The sequence below is a fragment of the Lethenteron reissneri genome, chromosome 39 (genome assembly GCF_015708825.2).
Source record: "Lethenteron reissneri isolate LAM-NWPU_2019-01 chromosome 39, ASM1570882v1, whole genome shotgun sequence".
NCBI classification, from domain to species: Eukaryota; Metazoa; Chordata; class Hyperoartia; order Petromyzontiformes; family Petromyzontidae; genus Lethenteron; species Lethenteron reissneri.
Window position 1 is genome coordinate 11089182 of NC_083817.1, and position 21610 is coordinate 11110791.

Sequence of the window (21610 nt, forward strand, 5' to 3'; positions counted from 1 at the left end):
GACGGGAGGGAGTGCTCTGGCCACAATTCTTGTCTTTGACATGCGTGTTGAAGTGTTCCTTCCCGTTTGTAAAATAATAATCAAATAATGTTTTCGTGTACAGTTCACAGAAGTGTTTACATTGTTTGCAAAGTCAAAGTGATTTGCTGCTAAAATGAACCTCGAGGTGCTAGTCATCTCCCGTTTACAGTCCTGAGCCAGTGGTCGTGTGAAGGCTATCCATAGAACAACCACTGTCGACTTCCCCACAAGTGGTGCTCGTTTTATCGACCCCAGACGGAATGATGGTCTAAGTCAACCCCCGGCCAGGATTTTTAGCCACTGAAAAGTAAACTAAAGTTTTTAATCTACAGCTAAGGCCCATTGAGCTATATAGCTCTTTTGGCTTATCATGTGGAAATGTATAGCAGCCAATTACTCTAAATGCATGTTTCTAAATGTAGAGGGGAAACCCTGGAGAACCGACGACCTCCTGTATACCAGCCGAGGGATTAAACATCTCCCCACTGTAACACTCGCTCTACGGTTGAGCCACGTGACCCAATTATAGTTTGCGGCATGCCTGAAAATTACGAGCTCACTGTTTACAACATTTGTGCATTTGTAATGCAAAGTCTTACATCTGTATTCGTTCGTGTTGGCGCCTGTGTAGGCGTAGATAACCTAAACAGGTAGCTGCCGCCTGCAGAATCGACGATACAACGCTCATGTTTTCGCAGTCCAAATCTCAATCATTGTTTACTGATTCAACCAACTAGAATCTCAGACTGGTAGGAGTAACAATAACGATAACAACAGAATGTTGAATAGCCATTTAATATTTTCTCAATTGAGCACTCCACAAGAAAGGGGAAATTATTTGTATGTATGTATATATTGGTTAACACATAGGCTGTATGTATTTACGAACCTTATGGCCGGACCCCAGGGTCCCGAATAAACGGAAGTCAAAATCGTAAATCATTTATTTATTTTGGCGACTCCGTCCTGCCGCGCACATAAACGCCGCGACCCACCTGGCGCGGATCATTCTGTTATGTCGTCCAAGCGCAGCGAGGACGATATGCGCAGAATGCACTCCATGCTCTGGTTTGGGCAGGATCATGAGTCTTATCCAAGGCTGCTCAAACTGCCGACACGATTTAAGTCCTTTATTTGTCATAACGGTATGCATCATACAGTGAAACTGCTCTCTTATCTTCATTATTATTTGTGACCTACCAATGTCTGCAGCCAGGATCAATCTAGGACAATCCTATTACCTACCAATATTTAATAGATGAGATGCGTTGCACCGTTAATTCCTCCTGTTTGGTACTTCTCTTGTCTGTATGCATCTGTGCGGATAAGTTTTTTTTTTTGCGGTTAAGCCATAGTCCCCACATATCGCTCCTATCAATGCGAATAAGAGGAGCGGCGACTCACTATTCTGTAGAGTAACATTGGTATAAACGCTTGTTACAATATGAAAACGTGTACTATTTTATGTACTGTCTACAAAGTGTGTTCACAAATCCACACTGAGAAACAATGATTGACAGGGGTGTAAATTATTTTTTCGATAGTATATTTAAATAGAGGTACTGCAGGTAAGTAGTTTTCAGTTTTAAAGGCATACTTTAACAAGACAACACTTGCCACCATCCTTCAAACCCATTGGTGAAAAGGAGCAAAGTTTTTGTTTACATTATAAAATAATGTTTACATGAGAGCCGAGGGCTTATGGGACCCCGTGGTTCTGCCATAAGGTTCATATGTTGAAATTGGCACCGTATGTAGCCAACTGTGATAATTGGAGGTGCGGGAGAAGGACAATAAAAAATCTGATGGTTAAGAAAACCCAACAATCACAGCCAGCAGCTTCATCATAATATGTGAGAGGCTCTGATCTGCTCTGACCTGTTGGGTTATGAGGTGGCCAGTAGATGACAGTACATGAAGTCGGTTCGAGACCTATCTGTGTTATGTCGTCCTATGTATAGGTTTTAAACCAGCTACTCTTGTTTCCTTTCCACATGGAAAAATATAGATCCAGTAAGGAATTGGCCAAACATTACATGCAACATCTTGCAGCTTTCCTAACAATACTTAAAGGGCATTGTTATTTACGGTGTATGCCGAGTATTGCCTTCCGGCAGATCATCCCAGAGGAATTCTTGCCCCCGGAAATATCTACCAAACACATTTTCAAAGGGGTATCAATCCACTGCATTAGCAACAACAGGAAATTCTCAAACGTTGGTTCCTGTGAGGTTGCTGGATGGCTGTGGAGGCCCATAACACTTGGATGTCATAGGTCCAGCACCACAGGTTAACCGTTACCACTGTGTTTCTACTGGACATCTGTGAATGCATTATAGCTCATCTGATTCATCCAGTATAACGAAATATCCAGATTCTGATTCTGCTTCACAATCGTCCTCGCAAACCACCCACAGTTGCTTTTCTGATGTTGTGGATGCATAACTGAGTATTTTAATTAGTGTCACTTTCTCCTCTGGTCCAGTGTCACCAGGGCACACACCTTGTTACTTGCCAGAATCAGAATATGTATTTATACTGGAGGAATCCGTTGACCTTTTAAATATCTTTTTCACAGATGTCCAGGAGGGGCATGGGGTCATAATGTTCCACTAACAAACAATACAAAAACACAACAGGAGTTTAAAGTACAAAAAAGGTAAACAAATCACCCAATCTATATATATAAAATCGTGCATGTCTGTCTGTGTATGTGTGTGTGAATTTCGGACCATACGCACTTTCATTGGACGGCGGTTGCCCCTGGCAACAGCTAACGACGCCTTCGCCGCTTTCATTGGACGGCGGTTGCCCTTGGCAACGAGTAGCAACTTTTCTCCGCGGGGTGGACGCCATTTTTAATAGCGCGGGGGGGGGGGGGGACCGGCACCCGTACCCAGCGTTCGCCGGGTGGGAAAATCAGGCAAGGCGGGAGGCTCTGCACGGTGCTAGGCCTCGACACCCAACACGCCACTCTGAGGTAAATTCATACAAATTTCACGTCCTCTACAGAGTGGCGAGGGAGGCAGAGTGGCGAGGGAGGGACTCAGCCTCAAAACGAGTAACTGGTGTGGCGTATTAACATCGCCACTGGGGAGACAAAGGCGGCCGGCCGTGGTGGATACAAGTCCCGGGCGAAGCCGGGTAGTACAGCTAGTAACATTAATTAAAACTAAACCATCCCCATCCTACCAGGCAAATTGTATGTATGTTTAACTTCTTTTGCACCGTACGTAGCCAACCGTGCTAATCCGAGGTGCGGGGGAAGGACAACAAACCAAACACAAAAATGAGTTCTAAAGAAATTAGTTTTAAATCTAGATTTAAAAGTGCATAGCTCCAGTGGCTTCCTCATAATTGTATCAGATCGTCCCTGGTCGAACAAGTACAGCTCCTCCCCCTTTCATATGTTAGCCCACCCCATTTCTTTTGTCCCTCTTGCATATTTATTTTAAGAAAAGAATGGCCAATTCTGTAAAATCCCAACAGCAAGTTCTGTAAATAAGGACGCATATGACCTGTAATGTAGGACAATGTGTTTATTATTGGAGTGTACCACTCATTAGAAATGTGCATAAAGAAAATGAGTTATATTTGCACGTGTTATGTTGAATTGGGTCCAGTGTAAGCTCCTTAGTGCACACACAGTCATTGAGAGGTTGTTTTTTAATCCTGTGGCTGGTTGCATAAATCATCCTAAGTAGACCACAGGTTCGTGAGTGTGAGAATTATCATCGCACTCGTTCCCAAATGCCTGCACAACCTAAACATATTTACGTTCCCTGGGTGTTGCTGCTAATTCGTACGTGTCTTCCTTTGAGGATTTTGTGGCAGATTTTGGAATTGAGTGCAACATGAGCAGCGTGCTCTGTTGCACCGATGCATAACGCGGTCGGCGATAAAATCCTGCAGCAATTGAAACATTCTTTTCCACATTGTATCTAGAATTTGACTGGATATTAATTTTAATCCCGGCCACGGCTAACATCATTGACGAATGATATCTTCACCAGTCTCGGCCTAACTATAGCTGACCCATACTGACCGGCGTGATAAGGTCATAAGGTCAAACAACCCCCACGGCCAGTGGGGGAAGCCTTCATCCAGCAGTGGTTTGACAAAGGGCTCATAAATACTTAGGCTTCTCACCTGCTTTAATGGTAGAGGCAATTAAACCAGATGAAAGTGCAATGAGATGGGGGGGGGGGGCTGTTTTAAAAGTAAGATATGGGTCTAATATATGGAAATGCAAAATACCAGCACTACGAATGGTACAATTGAAAGGGCATGCACAAGTTGTGTGGTATCAGCAAAAGGAGCCACAACCAACGACCTATCCTATAACCTACTAACGATTTGTTAGAATCAATATTCAGCCCGTCCGTCATTAATTACAGTATATGCTTTTTTTTTAACAACATTGAATACCGACCCGGCTGCCCTCGTTCATTACCTAATTATTAGGGTGCATTACATCTGGTCTGTTATATGTTGCATGTTGTTCCACCCTCCCTTTGATATTCCTGTTGTATTCTTGGCTTATAAAAAAAAATTCTTACAAACCCCCACCCCCCCCCCCAACATTTAATAGCTATCGTCTAAGTTTATATTATACTTTCGCAGGAGCTGTCGGTTTTGTTTTCGAAACTAAACACGTTAAATTGCATTTTCTGTTGCTGAAGTTTAGTGATGCGCAGCTGGTGGTCTAGCCGTTCTTTTTGCGTGCTTGGGCCAAATAATTGATGGATCCTTGCAGCCACAATTGCAAATAATTTAAATATAAAGTGCAAATGTGATTGCAGCGTGAGAATATTCCAATTCAAGGAAATGTAAACACACATGAAATAGTGCCCTTGACAGTTCCAAGAAATAAATAATACTGTAGAATAGAGCGAGTGGTAGAGATGCCAATTTTACATATATATAAATAAACAAAGCAGTTCACTCATGCACGTTCATGATTCAGGAGCCCTGCACGATGCAGGTAAAACACACTTCTGTGCGGAAGGCGAAATGCGTGCAGTTACCCATTTCATTACGGATGTGCGTGCTGCTTTAATTGCCTCGAAACGGTGACGGCAGTGTGTTTGAAGTGAAGGCCTAAGACAGCGCCTTTCTCCCTTAGCCGGTCGTGTGACTAATTAGTGCACCTTCCAGGCTGTTTTTCAGAGAATGTAAATGGCTTGTAAATTAATTCCCTCTAATGTACGTTAGCGGCAGCTGCAGCAGCAGAGATGGAGGCCCTCCTTTATCCCTGGCAGCAACGGCTCTTAGACACATATTCTCTTGCAGATGGCGGGTGAAACTAATCGGATTTTGGTGGCATACGGCACGTGTAGCCTGTAGCCAAATCACCATGAATGCACCCGATCTCATCAGACCTTGGAAGCTAAGCGGGGTCGAGCCTGGATAGCGCTTGAATGGGCGACGACCGTGCGTCGAATCAGATGTTATAGGCCGCTACGGGGCTACGTTATCAGAAGCTAAGCAGGTTTGAGCTTGGATCGTAATTGGATGGGTGACCAAAAATCATAAAACAGAAGTCGTAGGCTGCTTCGAGGCTGCGTTGTCAGTAGGTGGGCAGGGGTAGTGCAGAAAATTGCATTGTTGTACTGTGCTATGGTTCGCCGTCTGTGCTCACCGCCATAATCAACCTGCACTGACCCACAGTGGAGAGTTACAGTCAATAACCCCCCATGATCCACATGGCACGGGGTGGGGAGGCCTTCACACAGCTGTGGAATAACAAAAGGTCTCTGCACATAATCACAATGTGTATGCGGATATATGAGTTTGGGTCACTTGTGTGCACGGTTGCCGTATGCATTTGAGTGACTTGAACCAGTGGTGAGACGTATACAACAGGGGCGTGGTGATGCATGTCTGTAATCCAGCAACAAAGTGGGGGGTTCGGCTCAGTGGATGAAAGCCATAATGTGTGCGAGAAACCTACCTTCGTGGCATTGAAGCGCCATCGGATGCATGTCTGTACAGCGAGATGCAGCTAATAAGCTGTGTGTGTACTGGCGTCTACATAGCCTGCACTCGTCCATTTTTGAGCTATAGTTGGGAAATGGTTCCCTCTCCAAAATTATAAACATTTGAAAAATAATTAGCATATTCCAAAGAAGTTGATATTCTCAGTACAATGGCTCTTACCCATCTTTGTCTGTATCTCTCTCAATCTTGTTGCCATCAAGGGCTATGGAATCCACGGTCACACTAGGATTCATTTTGCAAAATGCAAATGCGCTGTAAAGACCTTGGTAAAGCATACTTTGGCCATGTACCATGCAAACACTGGGTGGTCATCGCATAAAACATGATCTGCCCTATATCACCCGGGTATTGGAGCCTGCTATGCATATCTGTCACACGGATCTCTTGGAGAGATATAGGGTCCGCAGCAAAATCTTCCACATTGCAACATTGCGGAGCGGAGATTCACTGAAGTCCCTTCTATATTTATTTTCATCGCAGGTTTCAACTTCGGTCATACGGCACATGAACGGTCATAGTTTAATAGTTAACAGGTGTTCATTGAAAGTAAAAACAATAAAAATAATTAGTTTTTCTCGAGCTTTGTTTTGCCACGTGCTGCCAAGGAGGGTAAACTGATATACAGTTTGTGAAACTACAGGGATTTATATCACGCCTAAACGCAATCGTGTCTCGAGGTGCTGTACAGAAACAGTGGGCATATTTATTTTAGTGAAGCTGTCCGTCATAGGCCAGGGTAACAAGTAAGGTCATGACAGTTGACTTGAACATGAGCAGGGAGTTGGCAGCTCGCACGGCTGGGGAAAGAGTTTCTGATTAAAGAGGCAGCAGAGGTGAATGAGCGACCTCTCGCTCGGTGAAGGTTGACTGCGGGCTTCAACAAAAAGCCTCAGTTACTGTAGTGGTGAGTGTGTGGAGGGGCATCGAGATAGGCAGGGGTAAGTCCATTTATGATTTTTGAAAATCAATTTAAGTAGCAAACTTAAACAGCTAAAGCAATAGCACATCTATTGAGTAAGTTCCTGGGGAAAAAAGTCCAAACAGGCCTGCTTGGTTGCCTTGATTTTGTTTGACGGACGGGATATGTTTGTGTTGTATTGGAGAATTTGGCACAAATGCCACACCGGCTAGGGATATGCTGCACTCACGCTGTGATTGCTACGCCTCACTCCACGCGTTGTGTATCCAGCATGAGGCTTCCAGCCGGGGTGAATTGTTGCGGAAAGGAGTTAGCGTTTTTTTCAATTAATCTACGGGTAACCAAATCGATGCTGTAATGCATTTGTTCAATGGTTTTTCGGCTGTTTTAAGCGAGCGACGCTTATATAACCTTGACTGAGCACGGATGTTTAGCCACCTGCGCTCACAAAAGATGGGGCGGGCAATGATTTTTGGTGTTTAAAGGAAGATTCAACCTACATAAACAAACGTCTCTTTGTGGTACACGCCTAGGCTGTGCACCCTGAGCTCGAAATTGACGGTTATATAAAGATAACAGTGAAGAAAAATGATGCATATGCATTGTAATGTTTTCCAATATAATTCTTCGTTTTTGTTAAGTAATGAACAATTATGTATGTATGTTGAACTTCTTTCGCACCGCTACGTAGCCAACCGTGCTAATCAGAGGTGCGGGGTAGGACAAGAAACTGAATAAAAAATGCACAAGGTGCATAGAAGGCTGCGATGAGACTACGGAGCGCGGATTGCAGCTCTGTCGCGGAGCACACGGGAAATCCTTTGATCAATTTGGCCGGTTTTCTAGATCGCAAATCCCCAATAGCAACACAACCTTAAGATAACGTTTTAATCGTATTGGATCATTTTTACTGGAGTAATCGCTCTCACCACTTCCCGCCCCCCCCACACACATTTACATACATACATAAGTTTGCACTCGTTATATGCAAAGTGCTTGCCACAAATGAACCACAATACCTTGCTGATCTCATCAAGGAGCATAACCCATCACGCGAACTCCGGTCATCCTCGCACCGGCTTTTGGCTCGCCATCGAAAAAAGATGGTCACCGCATTGTGCGCTTTCAGATGCGCTTCTGCGTCCATCTGGAATGCTCTTCCTTCCAATATTAGGAAGCCACTGGAGCTATGCACTTTTAAATGTAGATTAAAAACAAATTTTTTTATTACTGCTTTTCGTGATTAGTTTGTTGTCCTTCACCCGCACCTCTGGTTCGCACGGTTGGCCATGTATGGTGCGAAATAAGTTCAACATACTTACATGCAAACAAGCTGACAGACATACAAACAGATAGAGCATTAGCGCTTTCAACCTGAGTTGTAAAGCGTTAAAAAGGGGGGATGTATAACCTCAGGGAGGCGAAAGCGAGCTACCAGCAGACCACCCGTCCATTGTGGCATGAATAGAAGGGAGCTGAAACATGCCCCATTAATCACAGTTGTGCTTTGGTATCGGGAGAAAGAAACCGCCCTGCAATAGGCACAGTTTATAAATGCTGACCGGGTCAGCCGACAAATCCACACATACGCACACACACAGCCATGCGCACGCGTGTGCCAGTGGCAGTGTTGTGTTGTGCACTATGGTTCCATCTGTGTTTTTACTTAGTTTCATGGCAACACATGGTAGGGAACCTGTACCGATGAGTGCACCGCCCACATACGCATGGGATGTTAAGCCTGATATCACCCACTTTCCTTCTTGCTTATTCCACGTCGAAATTCACATCAGTAATTGTCTCAGTGGATGCCATTGTTTGCTCATGCTGTGGTCACATTCCAAAGAGTTTGGTTTAGGGTGCAATCTTGGGTTGTTTTTCCATATATTTTATGATGATTGTTCTTTTGGAACATTTTGGCCAATCTGACTCCCACCCTCCAGAATTTCAGCATCAGCCATGGTCAATCCACTGCTGGACAAATGCCTCCCCAAGTCACTGCCAACTAATCAAAATCCTGTCATGCAATAATCCACCTAGCACCTGCACACGAGCTGATTTCAAAGCTCCATCTCCTCAGTGGAGATTCCTTCGCACGCTTCCCATTCCTTAGCTGCGCCTTCGTCATTAATCTCGCCATCGGCCATCGTCCCTCCTAGCGACGCCTCTCCTGCATCCATGGGAGGTGAAACACCCGTGCCATCATTGAGTGGCTATATCACAGCGTGTTGGAAGGGTGGGTGGGACAGTTGCTGTGTCTGTCACTCTTGTCCATTTTCACCTGGTATCTAGGAGGTCGTGGGTTTGATCCCGACCCTGAAGTCTGTATATTTTGAGTTTGCACGTTCTCCCTGTGGTCGCTTGGATTTTTCTCCGGGTCTTCTTGTTTTTCCTTCCACATTTAGAAACATGCACTTAAAAGTATTTGGCTGCTATACATTTCCAAATGATAAGTCACTGCGTTGAGCTATCATTTGTGGCCAGGCCGCTTCTGAAAAAGAGATTTACAGTATAGCTCAGTGGACCTTACCTGGTAAAATAAAAATAGTTTTAGTTTATACTTTAAACCTTAACACCTGCGATTTTCAACTGACCCTACTACCAGAAAGCACTTTAAAACGCTCCACATCCTGACAGTGTACCTCGCCTGTCACCGACACCATTCTGACATTCGCTGATAAATGGTCACTGCCATCATCATCGTCATCGTTGTGCCTCCTCAAACCTGTTCATAAAATGAGCAAAACTCTCCATCCAGAGAGTGCTTAACACGTGTTTACGTTTACAAGTTTAATAACAACGTAGCGCTAACTGTGAAAGGAGAACAATTGTGTCAAATTGTATGGGGGGAAAAAAACATAGGAGACACACTTCCCGAAAACAGATGGGGTTTCGCAAAAGAAGGAAAGGGAAATAGTATTTGCGAAGATTTTTTAAAGCTTCCGCATGCATCGTCAGGCTCAGCCGCCACGATGGCGCGGACAACAGGGGTCCGGATATCTCTTTGCTGGGTGGGTTTTTTTGCCGCCTCCTAGTTTGGATGGAAAAAGGAACGAAACTGGGGGAGAGAGAGTGGGAGTGCACGGGAGCGAGTAATGAATATCGGGCTCTGGCGAAAAGGCCAAATTGCCTTCTCAATTCTTGGTAGATGTGCACCCCCTTAATGGTGCTCCTGCCTTCCGTCGTAATATAAGCCTAATTTATTTTGCACAGCCAGTTTGAATGACATTTTCTGCCCTATTTCATCAGTTCATTATCAATAGTTAAAACAAACTTCAGTGAAGAGTTTCACTTTGTTTAAAATGTGAGTTGTTTTTAGATATTCATTTCCATATTCCAAATGTGCTACCGATCACTTTGAATCGAGCTGTGAAGCGTGCGTTTTGAGAAAGAGCTGTGGTATCAATTACGTGGAGGGAACCGCCTTACGGAATTCCTCGAGTCAGCAGAGCAGCAACAGCACAGCTCGAGATTGGCGGTAGCAGCAGCAGACGACAGCGCATTTAGCATTTCACATAATTCCGTTGGTGACAAACCTTTAAAATGTTTCAGTAAAATTTAAACTCGGACTCGCCAATTACGAATTCTTTTACCGCACTTTTAAAATTATTCACTGCACTTATCAGTCCCGTGCTTGACGATGTCATGAGGCTTTGTTTGACCATACTTCACCGTGCTACTCAGTGCCGGTTGTTGACTCTGGTTTGTGGAGGTGGGAGGCAGGGCTGGCTCGGATATCACTCTCCTTAAGTAAACCGTCACCAGGAATCAAACTCAAGGTTGACAGGTCCACAGCGCAGTGTGCTAACCACTGAGCCATTGCTATACCCGCAAACGGTTATATTTATTTATTTTAATTCATCTGATATTGTGTAGAAATGCGAGCTATTGCTTGCTGCTGCTGATCACGTGATTATGGCTCGCGCTTGCCAGCTGCTGCTTTGGCTGTTGTTGTAACGTTGTCTTATTCTTTGGATATGGACAAAAGTCACACCCCCCCTGGAAAAAAGCGCTCTTTAAAAGATCCAAACATTTGACCATGGCTTGTTAGTGTAATGGGTTCCGGAGACACTTGTAGATGTAACTTCTTTATTACAATACAACACTCCAACAGTCCTGATACTCTGTTACAGCCTAGGTACACAGCCTAGCTACACAGCCTAGATACTCTACTCTGGCTACGCTCTGGACTCGCCCTCACAAGGTCGTAGCGTCGGGAGTTCCAGAGTCCCAGCGCTGGCTCTCACAGCATCCCAGGGTCTTCAGATGGCTGGTCGTGGGTCTTGGGTCTTGAGTTACAACTGGGGCCTAACGTCCAGGGAGCTCTCCTTTTATGCCTGGTCCGACGAGGGGTGGGTCTTGTGCGCCACCAGACATCCCACAGAGCACACACAGCCCCCCCCCCCCCGTTGGCGGCGCCAAAAAGGCTTAAGCGCCTGGGAACCCAACGCCTGGCGCCCAAAGGCTTAAAAGCGTCTGGATCCCCTGGGAACCCAGTGCCTGGCGCCCAGAGGCTTACGCGTCTGGACCCACCTGGGAACCCAGAGCCTACAGCAGCCCCTCCCTTCTTATGTCACTACATTACCCCCCTCTACGTAGCCTCCAGCCGACCCGGCTGTCAAAAAAAAATACAATTGTACAAGAAATTATTTGTTAACCATCAGAATGAGTGTGTGACAATCAAGAAAAAAAAATGAGAAGAAAGCGCCTCTCCCCCTCCTGTGGTCACCGATGCAGAACAACACTGTATAAACACATATATGCAGGATGAACGCACGCCCCAATCGCCCACTATACATGATGGCAAAGTGAGTGGCGTCGCGTTGGGACGAGAGTTCGTGGGCGGGGGTCATGAAAATCGTTTGAGTTTTGAGCGAGTCCGAGTGGCAGGTCCATCGGTCGCGACGGAGGCGGGAGGGGACCGACGACCCGCTGTTGCGCTTGTGTCCTGGGTCGCTGATCCCGCGGGCAAGCTTGTTCCCGCTTGGTCGGCCGTGGCGGATTTCATTCCCAAGGCACCTGAGGGCGGGTCAGCGGGACCTGCCCGAGAGTTAGAAGCAGCATCATCGCGGCGCGGCTCGTCAGACATGTCGCGCTCTCGGCCCCGGAGAAGTGAAGGAGGTGTGTAGGGTTGAATGTAAGGTTTTAGACGTGACGGGTGCACGAACCAACGTCGCTTGCCATGCTGGATCCTGACACACTGCGGGCGGAGAACGCGAATAATAACAACCGGGCCTCTCCAAGGCTTAAGCAGTTTTGAGGAAGTAGCCAATGGTACCTGCGGGCAGTGGAGCCAGGCGCGGTCCCCTTCCACCCAAACGTGGCGGGATGTGCGGAGATTCCGCAACCGCTCGTTGGCAAGCTGACGGGCTTCTGAGTTATTTTGAGCAGCCTCCCGGGCATCCATGAGACGACGCACATTAGCACGGATGTGGTCGGCAATCTTAGCCTTAGGTGCGGGCTGTTTAATGTGCAATTGTACGTCGATTGGGGGGCAAACCTCCCTACCATACATAAGATAGAATGGCGAGTACCCGGTGGCAGCATGGGGCGCCATTCTATAGGCGGCCAAGACACCAGGTATGTGGAGATCCCAATCAGTCTGTGACTCAGACACCTGGTGGCTTAGCATGGAGGTAAGTGTCCTATGTAATCGCTCGACCATACCGTCAGTCTGGGGGTGATATGGCGAGGTGCGAATTTTGTGTGTCCCTAGCAGGTTGCACACATCCCGCAACAGCGTGGAAGAGAAATTTTTCCCTTGGTCGGTCAGCAGGCGTTCGGGAGCACCCTTGTCCAGGACGTAGCCCTGGAAAAAGGCCTCCGTAATGGCTGCTGCAGACTGGTTGGGGAGTGGCCAGGCCATGGCCCATCGGGTAAAATATTCGACCCCAACCAAAAGGTACTTACTACCCCGAGGAGTAGCGGGAAACGGACCCAAAATATCCAATGCGACGATCTCATTGACCCGGGAAACTTTAATGGATTGGAGCGGCGGGCAGGACGGCCTAGCAGGTGGTTTCCGCCGTGCACATTCTGTGCAACCTTGCACAAGGTCAGCCACATCGTTTGCCATGCCCGGCCAGAAAAATTCCAATTGGATTTTAGCTAGTGTTTTCTGAACACCCAAGTGCAAGAGGCGACTGTGGGTTTCCCACACAAGTCGCCCCCGCAGGGAGGTGGGCACCACCAATGTGTGGGATTGGGACCCCCCATCCCAATGCATGAGGACGCCTTCCCGGATGACATATGATACGGGGCCCCCCTGCCCCCTGTGACCCTCGGCATCCCTAGCGCGGCGTCTCAATTTGAGGAGGGAGACGTCTTCCATCTGAAGACGTCCCCAGTCGTCCAACCCGAGGCCCAGCAATGCGTCCTGCGGAACTTGCGTGGAGGGAGCCCCGTGGTCCCCGACCCCATCCCCGGCCGCGGCCGCAAGGGATGGGGGTGGTACCCCGTCAGGCTGCCTACAACGCCCCGCACCCAAAAAACAAGCACAGCGCCCATTGTTCGGCAGCCGCGACAACCCGTCGGCGTTCCCGTGTTGAATCCCCTTGCGGTAAATGACAGTGAACGCAAAGTCCTGGAGGATCTCGAGCCAACGCGAGAGCTGTCCAGATGGTTGGTCCACTCGCAAGGCGTATTGTAGCGCCGCATGGTCGGAGCGTACTGTGAAATGCCTGCCATACACGTATGGCCTGTACTGCTTTATGAAAAAAACGATAGCAAGCAATTCGCGGCGCGTCACGCAGTAACGTTGCTCCGCGGGCGACAGCACCCTGCTGCCATAGGCGACGACGCGCTCCACTCCATTGACAATTTGCGACAGCACCCCTCCAATTCCGGTGTTGCTGGCGTCTGTATCCAGAATGAACGGAGTGGTAAAATCTGGATAAGACAGGGTAGGAGCATCGACCAGTGCTTTTCGGACGGCATTGAAAGATGCCTGTTCTAACTCTCCCCAGCGGAATTTGACCCCTTTGGCCGTCAATGCGTGGAGGGGCTTCGCGATGGATGCGAATCCCGCAACAAATCGTCGATAATATGAGGCGAAGCCGATAAAACTCCGCACCTCCCCAACAGAGGTAGGAGTTGGCCATGAGCGCACACAATTTGTCTTTTCGGGGTCCGTGGCAATTCCCGAGCGGCTGACAATATGGCCCAAATAACGAACCGAATCCCTCATGAGGTGGCACTTTTGCGGTTTGAATTTGAGGTTAGCCGTTCGCATTTTAAGGAAAACTGCCTTCAATCGCGTGAGGTGTTCATCAAAAGTTTTGCTGAACACGATTACATCGTCGAGGTAGATTAGGCAAGAATCCCACTGAAGCCCAGCGAGGACCAGCTCCATCAGGCGCTGGAACGTCGCCGGGGCCGAGTGAAGACCCATGGGAAGTCTGTTGAATTGGAACAGTCCCTGCGGCGTGCGAAAGGCCGTCTTTGGTTTGGATGCGTCATCAAGGGGTAGCTGCCAAAACCCCGAGAGGAGATCCAAGGTGGAGAAGTAATGCGCACCTGCTAAGGCATCGAGCGACTCGTCCATCCTGGGAAGCGGGTAGGCGTCGGCCACAGAAATCTTATTAAGTTTCCTGAAGTCAACACAAAAGCGGAGGCTCCCGTCGTGCTTCTTAACAAGAACGATCGGCGCCCCCCATGGGCTATTTGATGGCGCAATGACATCGGCCGCCAACATATCGTTGACGGCCACCCGTACATGTTCTTTTTCGGCCGGGCTCAACCGGAATGGGTTTTGACGAATTGGAGCGGCATCACCCGTGTCGATGTGGTGGCTTAGCAATTTAGTGCAGCCAATGTCGAATTTGCTTTGACTGAAAATGTCGGCGAAATCGCTCAGCAGCGTGCGTAATTTAGCATGCTGTAATGGTGACAAATCGGCAGAAGTGGAGCAAAGCGCGTCGAGCCATCCTGTGTCAGGACCTGGCTTGGCAACGGAAGAGAACTCGCCCCCTACGTGACCCACGATCACTTCTTCTGGCGGGGCTGGCGTCGCGTGAGCAAGCACCATTCCCTGACAGATAACGGCCGTTTCCAATCCCGCGTTAAGGACCTGGATAAAGGGGTCGTGGTCGCTTCGCACGAGCGTTTGTGCACACACGAGGTCCGGCACCCGCTCAGCTGAACGCGAAGGCCCGATCACAGCACCCCCCATGAACGCGTCGTAATCAAGGGGTTTACGAAACCGGAGGGGAACTAACATCTGAGAGCCAGGAGGAATGTGAATTGTGCACGCCGCCAACGCCTGCACCGTCATAGATGCGGAGTGCAACCGAGTGGGTGTGGGTAGGAAGGCCATGCGTCGGCCGGAGGGGAGCTCAATACACCCTTTGTTAATGAGAATTTTAATGGGCATCTTCCCCAAGAAATCTGTTCCGAGGAGGCACGGAACGGCGAGGGTTGATGAGACCAAAATGGGCCCAACTAATTGGACGTCAGCAATGCGGATCTGAGCATTGATCCGTCCGGTGATGCCCAACGAACCCCCATTTGCGGCATAGCATGGCACATCAACTGGCTGCAAGGGACGGCATGTATCGGGCAAAATGTTATAAATTATGTCTGAAATGATGGTCGCCGACGCACCTGTATCGATCAACATTCGAACATCAACGCCCTCGATGGAACCCACTACGGCAGAGGACCCTGCCGCAGCGGCAACGATCCTATGGGCCAACTCGGACCATTGACCCGGTCCGAGCGCCCGGTTGTTCAATGATGGGCCCGAATCCCCCTCCTCCGAAGCATGACCCCCCTGTGTGGTGTGAGGGTGCGTGCTTGTTGTAAGTGGGGGCCGAGAGTGCGAGGTGTCGTGACTCGCCTGGGTATGCCGAGGATAAGGTGGTGGCCGAGGCGCCGGAGGTCCTGAAGTCCGGCGTCGGGGGACCCGGCAGCCGGACGCCACATGGCCCCGAAGGCCACAGTTGTGGCAGACGATGGACGCTCCGTCCTGGCGCGAGGTTGGCCGGTCCCGCTGGTGGTGATCTCGCTGGGATCGCCAGTTGGACGATCCGCGATTTTCTGTTGCTGCGAAGGCCTGATGAGGCCCCGAATGCACGTCATAGGCTTGTGCATCAGGTGGGCCTGCGCAGGCGGCGATGGTCGTGTCCTCATCGCAATGTAGGTGTGCTTGGATGCACCTGGCAGCACGTAGCGACGTGAAGTCGTCGTCGTCGTCGGCTGTCGGCATGGCAACTCGAAGCTGGCGGGCCAAGCTCATGAGCTTCTGCAGCACGAGTGACTCCACAGCGTCTTCATCCATGCGAGGGTAGGCAACCTTCGCCATGGCCAGCAGCGCGCTGCGGTACCCCATCGCCGACTCGGAGGCCTTCTTCCTCCTCGCATCGAAGCGGTGACGTGCTTCGGATGGGGGTCCATAAATCAGCCGCATCTGATGAAGGGCATCCGTGAGCGTGGCACGTTTCGCGCGTGGCACAGCAAGGAGTGCTGCAAGGGAGTCGTCGTCGAGCATGGCCGGGAGGCCCTGGAGCGCTTCATACTCCGACCAGCCGGACCGTCTCTATAAGAGAGACGAACCGGCGTTCGAACGCTGCCCACTCACCCCCCTCTGAAGAAAATGCCTTGAGTGCTGGCAGGCGTTGTTGGACGTGAGCCAAGCTTCCGTTGCCTGGCAACCCGGCTGAAGCTGGCTGCGCGTTCGCAGCGCTCTCACTCGGCGGTTGCAAACAGCTGTCACCCGGCGGTGAGGGACGCAGCGCTGATGACGCGGCGTCATCGGGATGGCCCACGCTGGGCCCGGAAGTGACGTCGCTCCCAGCGGCCACTGCTCCCCCCGCAGAAGTGACGACACACCCGGATGTGTTTGTGTTGGAGCCGGCGGGATGGCGCGGTCGCTGCGCCGCCTCTCTCCCTCCTGCCTCCGCCTGTGAGCGACGCATGTCGTCCAGGATGGAGACGGTGGCGTGGAGCAGCTCGGTGAGGCGAAGCAGCGTTTCCTCCATTGCTGCTCCCGACGCTGGAGGAGGATCGGCAGGTGTGGTGGACGCCTGCTCAGCCGGTGGTGCGGCGTTGTTGTCGGCCCGAGTTGGCTGCCCCGTCGCCGCTTGCTCCTCAACATCGCCGTCAGGACTGAAGGTACGTGGCTTACTTCTTGTCTCCATTGCCACCTCTGACGCCAAATGTAATGGGTTCCGGAGACACTTGTAGATGTAACTTCTTTATTACAATACAACACTCCAACAGTCCTGATACTCTGTTACAGCCTAGGTACACAGCCTAGCTACACAGCCTAGATACTCTACTCTGGCTACGCTCTGGACTCGCCCTCACAAGGTCGTAGCGTCGGGAGTTCCAGAGTCCCAGCGCTGGCTCTCACAGCATCCCAGGGTCTTCAGATGGCTGGTCGTGGGTCTTGGGTCTTGAGTTACAACTGGGGCCGATCGTCCAGGGAGCTCTCCTTTTATGCCTGGTCCGACGAGGGGTGGGTCTTGTGCGCCACCAGACATCCCACAGAGCACACACAGCCCCCCCCCCCCCGTTGGCGGCGCCAAAAAGGCTTAAGCGCCTGGGAACCCAACGCCTGGCGCCCAAAGGCTTAAAAGCGTCTGGATCCCCTGGGAACCCAGTGCCTGGCGCCCAGAGGCTTACGCGTCTGGACCCACCTGGGAACCCAGAGCCTACAGCAGCCCCTCCCTTCTTATGTCACTACATTAGTAACAGCTGTGACAGCCACGAAACAATTTAATGGTGGATTTCCTTCAAACGTTGGACCAGGGTATGTTATGGCTGACATCAGGGAATTCAAGACACATGGATGCCAGAATATGCACGTGATGTTTGTGCATGGCCATACAGCCAGGCACCTGGTCAAATCCTACAGTGTGTGAGTCTGAGCCAACTGTGTCTCTTGATGATAGTGATGAAATGTAATGACGTTATTTACTCAGAAAAGCCAACTAAACATTCAAAACCGATGTTCATGTCGGTAATGCTCACAGCGGTTAGCACACTGAGTCCTTAACGCGCTGACCTAAGATTAATTCCTGGCCATGGTTAACATCAGTGGTGGGGAGTGTCATCTGAACCAGTCCAGGTCTCCCCACTTCCTTCACCAATCTGCGTTGACCAGCATGGTGAAGACAGAGTGCATAGAAGTATATACAGAAAAAAATATTTTATGCACAGCCCTCTGCTGCCTAAAATGTAACCCCGCAGCAGCATATAACACCTGTTTTATGCATGGTGGCCACCCATCCAAGCACTACCCAGGCTCTGCCCAGCTTCGATTCTCACATCTGATGTGATCGGGTACATTCAGATTGATTTGGTCAAAGGATATACGGATGACCAGTCAAAAATGTACTTTCTGTACTGTCTCCTACAAATACCTCATTTAGGCTTCATATTGCTGTGGTCCACCAACCCCACTTTACTGGATTGCAAACATGTGCCCACACAGAGGCGTAAACCGGTTTTGAATCATGGAAGCGACTTGGAAATCTTTCTTCCTCCTGAAAATAGAGCCTTAAGCCACTGATAATGAAAACGTGGCGCCTTATCATCAGACCCTAAGGGTTAACAGAGTGGGGATTAAGGTTAGAGTGTGGAGCACTTTCTTGAGATTAAAGTGGAAACTAACACGCACATCAGTTCAACTCATTGTCCTTGGTGTAGCAGTCTGATCGCTCATGGAATTGTATTGTGATTTTATTCGGGATTGTTATTTTCCACAAGTTTTGGAGGATTTATTAATGTTACGACTTTGTTATTTATAGGGTAATTAGCGGGAAATACCTGGCGTTGCCCGGGCGAAAAATATATTTCAAAACTTCTCTTAAAAACATTACATGTACATACACAGATACTAAGCTATTGTGAAAGCCCGGTGGGCTGTTTGTCCATTTCTCCACCAACAAAATTATAAGAGGCTTGCAGAAGTCCAAAAAGTTATAGAAAGTGGGGGGTAAATAGTTGATATAAAAGGTTTCCGATAATTGTCGACCCCACCCTCATAATATATTTTTACCCCCCACGTAGGTATATATACCTACACACCCTACATACATATTCTTAGGTTTTTTCGGTAAAGTCACGTAGGTAAAAAATTAAAGTTAAAATTAATAAAAGTAAAATAAAATAAAAATCATGACATTTTGGAGGCAACACAAGCTTCCGTCTTCAGGTGGAACCGTCACAGCACGATAGCTGTATCATGTAAATGAGAGATTCCAAGAGATACTACCCCGTATATATACTGGTTGAGGGGGGGATGAGCCAGGACAGGCCCCCTTTTTATTATTATGCTAAGGTGCGGCTTGAGACTACGGCTAGTCTACATAACAGAGTAAGTAGTATCTATTGACTCTGTAGTTGTATCTACTGACTGGACAGTAGTATCTACTGAGCCAGTAGTAGCCACTGACTGTGTAGTAGTATTTACTGACTGTAGTAACTACTGACCGTAGTATCTACTGGCCCGACAGTAGTATCTACTGACTCAAAAGTAGTGACTACTAACTCTATAGTAGTCTCCACTAACTCGATCGCAGTAGCTTCTGACCGTAGTAGTATCTACTGACTGTAACAGTCTTTAATGACCGAAGTGGGATATGCTGACTGTTTTAGTATATACTAACTCTATAGTAGTGTCTACTATCACGACAGCAGTGCATACCGACTGTGGTGGTACCTGCTATCACTACAGCAGTGCATATCGACTGTGGTTGTACCTGCTATCAATTCAGCAATGCATACCGACTGTGGTGGTACCTGCTATCACTACAGCAGTGCATACTGACTGTGGTGGTACCTGCTATGACTGCAGCAGTGCATACCGACTTTGGTGGTACCTGCTTTAACTACAGCAGTGCATACTGACTGGTGTGACCTGCTATGACTACAGCAGTGCATACCGACTGGTGTTACTTGCTATGACTACAGCAGTGCATACCGACTGTGGTGTTACCTGCTATCACTACAGCAGTGCATACCGACTGTGGTTGGAACCTGCTTTCACTACAGCAGTGCATACCGGACGTGGTGGTACCTGCTATCACTGGAGTAGTGCATACTGACTGTCGTGGTACCTGCTATGTCTACAGCAGAGCATACCGACTTTGGTGGTACCTGCTTTCGCTACAGTAGTGCATACTGACTGGTGGTACCTGCTTTAACTACAGCAGTGCATACCCACTGTGGTGGTACCTGCTATCACTACAGCAGTGCATACTGACTTTTGTGTTACCTGCTTTCACTACAGTAGTGCATACCGACTGTTGGTACCTGCTATGACTACAGCAGTGCATACTGACTGTCGTGGTACCTGCTATGACTACAGCAGTGCATACCGACTTTGGTGGTACATGCTATCACTACAGCAGTGTATACTGTGGTGGTACCTGCTTTCATTCCAGTAGTACATGCTGACTCTATAGCAGTATATCGAATATATAGCACAAATGACTAACTTGACCGAGTGCCGTCGTGAGGCCTAGTCCCGTGCAGAGCCCCCGGCCTCGCCTAGATTGCCCAGCCGGCCGAGGTGGCACCTTGGCAGGCTAGGGGCTGGGCCGCTACCCCCCCACCCTACTCCCCGCCCGCTCTACAATAATAGTATTTAAGCGCTATAATATTAGTATCTACCGACCCTATAGTAGTAAGTGGGGTGGGGGGAGAAGAGGACGTGATACTTTGAAGAATTTACCTCCGCGTTGTGTGTATTTTTTTTGCATTTTTTACGTGAAAGAGAATTCCCCCACCACTCCCAACGAACGCGTGTGCGTTGCTCGGGGCAACCACCGGTCAGCTTTGTCGCACATGTGCAAATGCCTGTTTTGGCGCTCGCAGAGCGGCGTAAGGAAATAAATAAGTAATATTTTGATAGCACTAAATTGTTAATTTAAAGTTGACGGATGGAAAAATAGAATAGTGCTGGCTCACCACGGGGCTTATGGCGTGGTACCTGGCTACTTTTTTTTAACGTACACCCCACGGTTTGCAAGCCAAATCCTACGCAAGTTTCTTACACAGACAGACACAGAGACACAGACAGACAGACAAAAAATTACGTTCATAGGTAATATTCGAATTTTGGCGTTTATTGTTATGATATCGAAATCATAGTTTTTCGCTGCTTTCGACTTTTTCATACTGCAATGTTTAAGCTTTGTATCCTTTTATTTGAATATCTGAACTATATGAATACATATATACACATGGTAATTCTGCAATTAATATTTTTACACATACGGGCCTTGGGCAATGATACTCACGCCTATTTGTATTCATTTTGTTCAATTTAATACAACACAATTTGGATTTATATGGTGTCTTAATATTCGTGGCTGTAGCATCTCAAGACGCTGCAAAGAAATAGTACGGCAAAGACAGCCTGGGGGAAGGAAGGAGGCGTTTAAGAAGCTCTCGAATCTGGACTTGAACATGGGGCAGGGCATTGACGCCATGAATGGCGGGGAAAAGGAATTCCTGACCATGGGGCAGCGGGGGAGACATAATGGCCTCCCACTGAGCGAAGGTTGACTGGTGCCTTTGGGGTGAACTTACAGCATATATTGGATGTTGGTAATAACATTCCACAGAATTTCACAAATTACATAGTGGCTTCTGCCACCATACCTCCGGCTGGTTCCTTGGCAGCACATCCACCATTAGGTTATCCAATCATCTACATCAGCC

General features: G+C 48.6%; 2 protein-coding genes across 2 annotated transcripts in view; one reads left to right on the plus strand and one right to left on the minus strand.

Annotated features, from left to right (window-relative positions):
- Positions 1-21610, plus strand: part of MAST2 (microtubule associated serine/threonine kinase 2) — a 293497-nt gene that overhangs the window by 68556 nt on the left and 203331 nt on the right.
- LOC133352013 (uncharacterized) lies at positions 11434-16427 on the minus strand. The gene is made up of 2 exons (XM_061567712.1): positions 15777-16427; positions 11434-11959 (listed from the first exon to the last, which is right to left on the minus strand). Exons 1-2 carry the CDS (start codon positions 16425-16427, stop codon positions 11945-11947), a joined length of 666 nt encoding a protein of 221 aa, XP_061423696.1. The 3' UTR covers positions 11434-11944.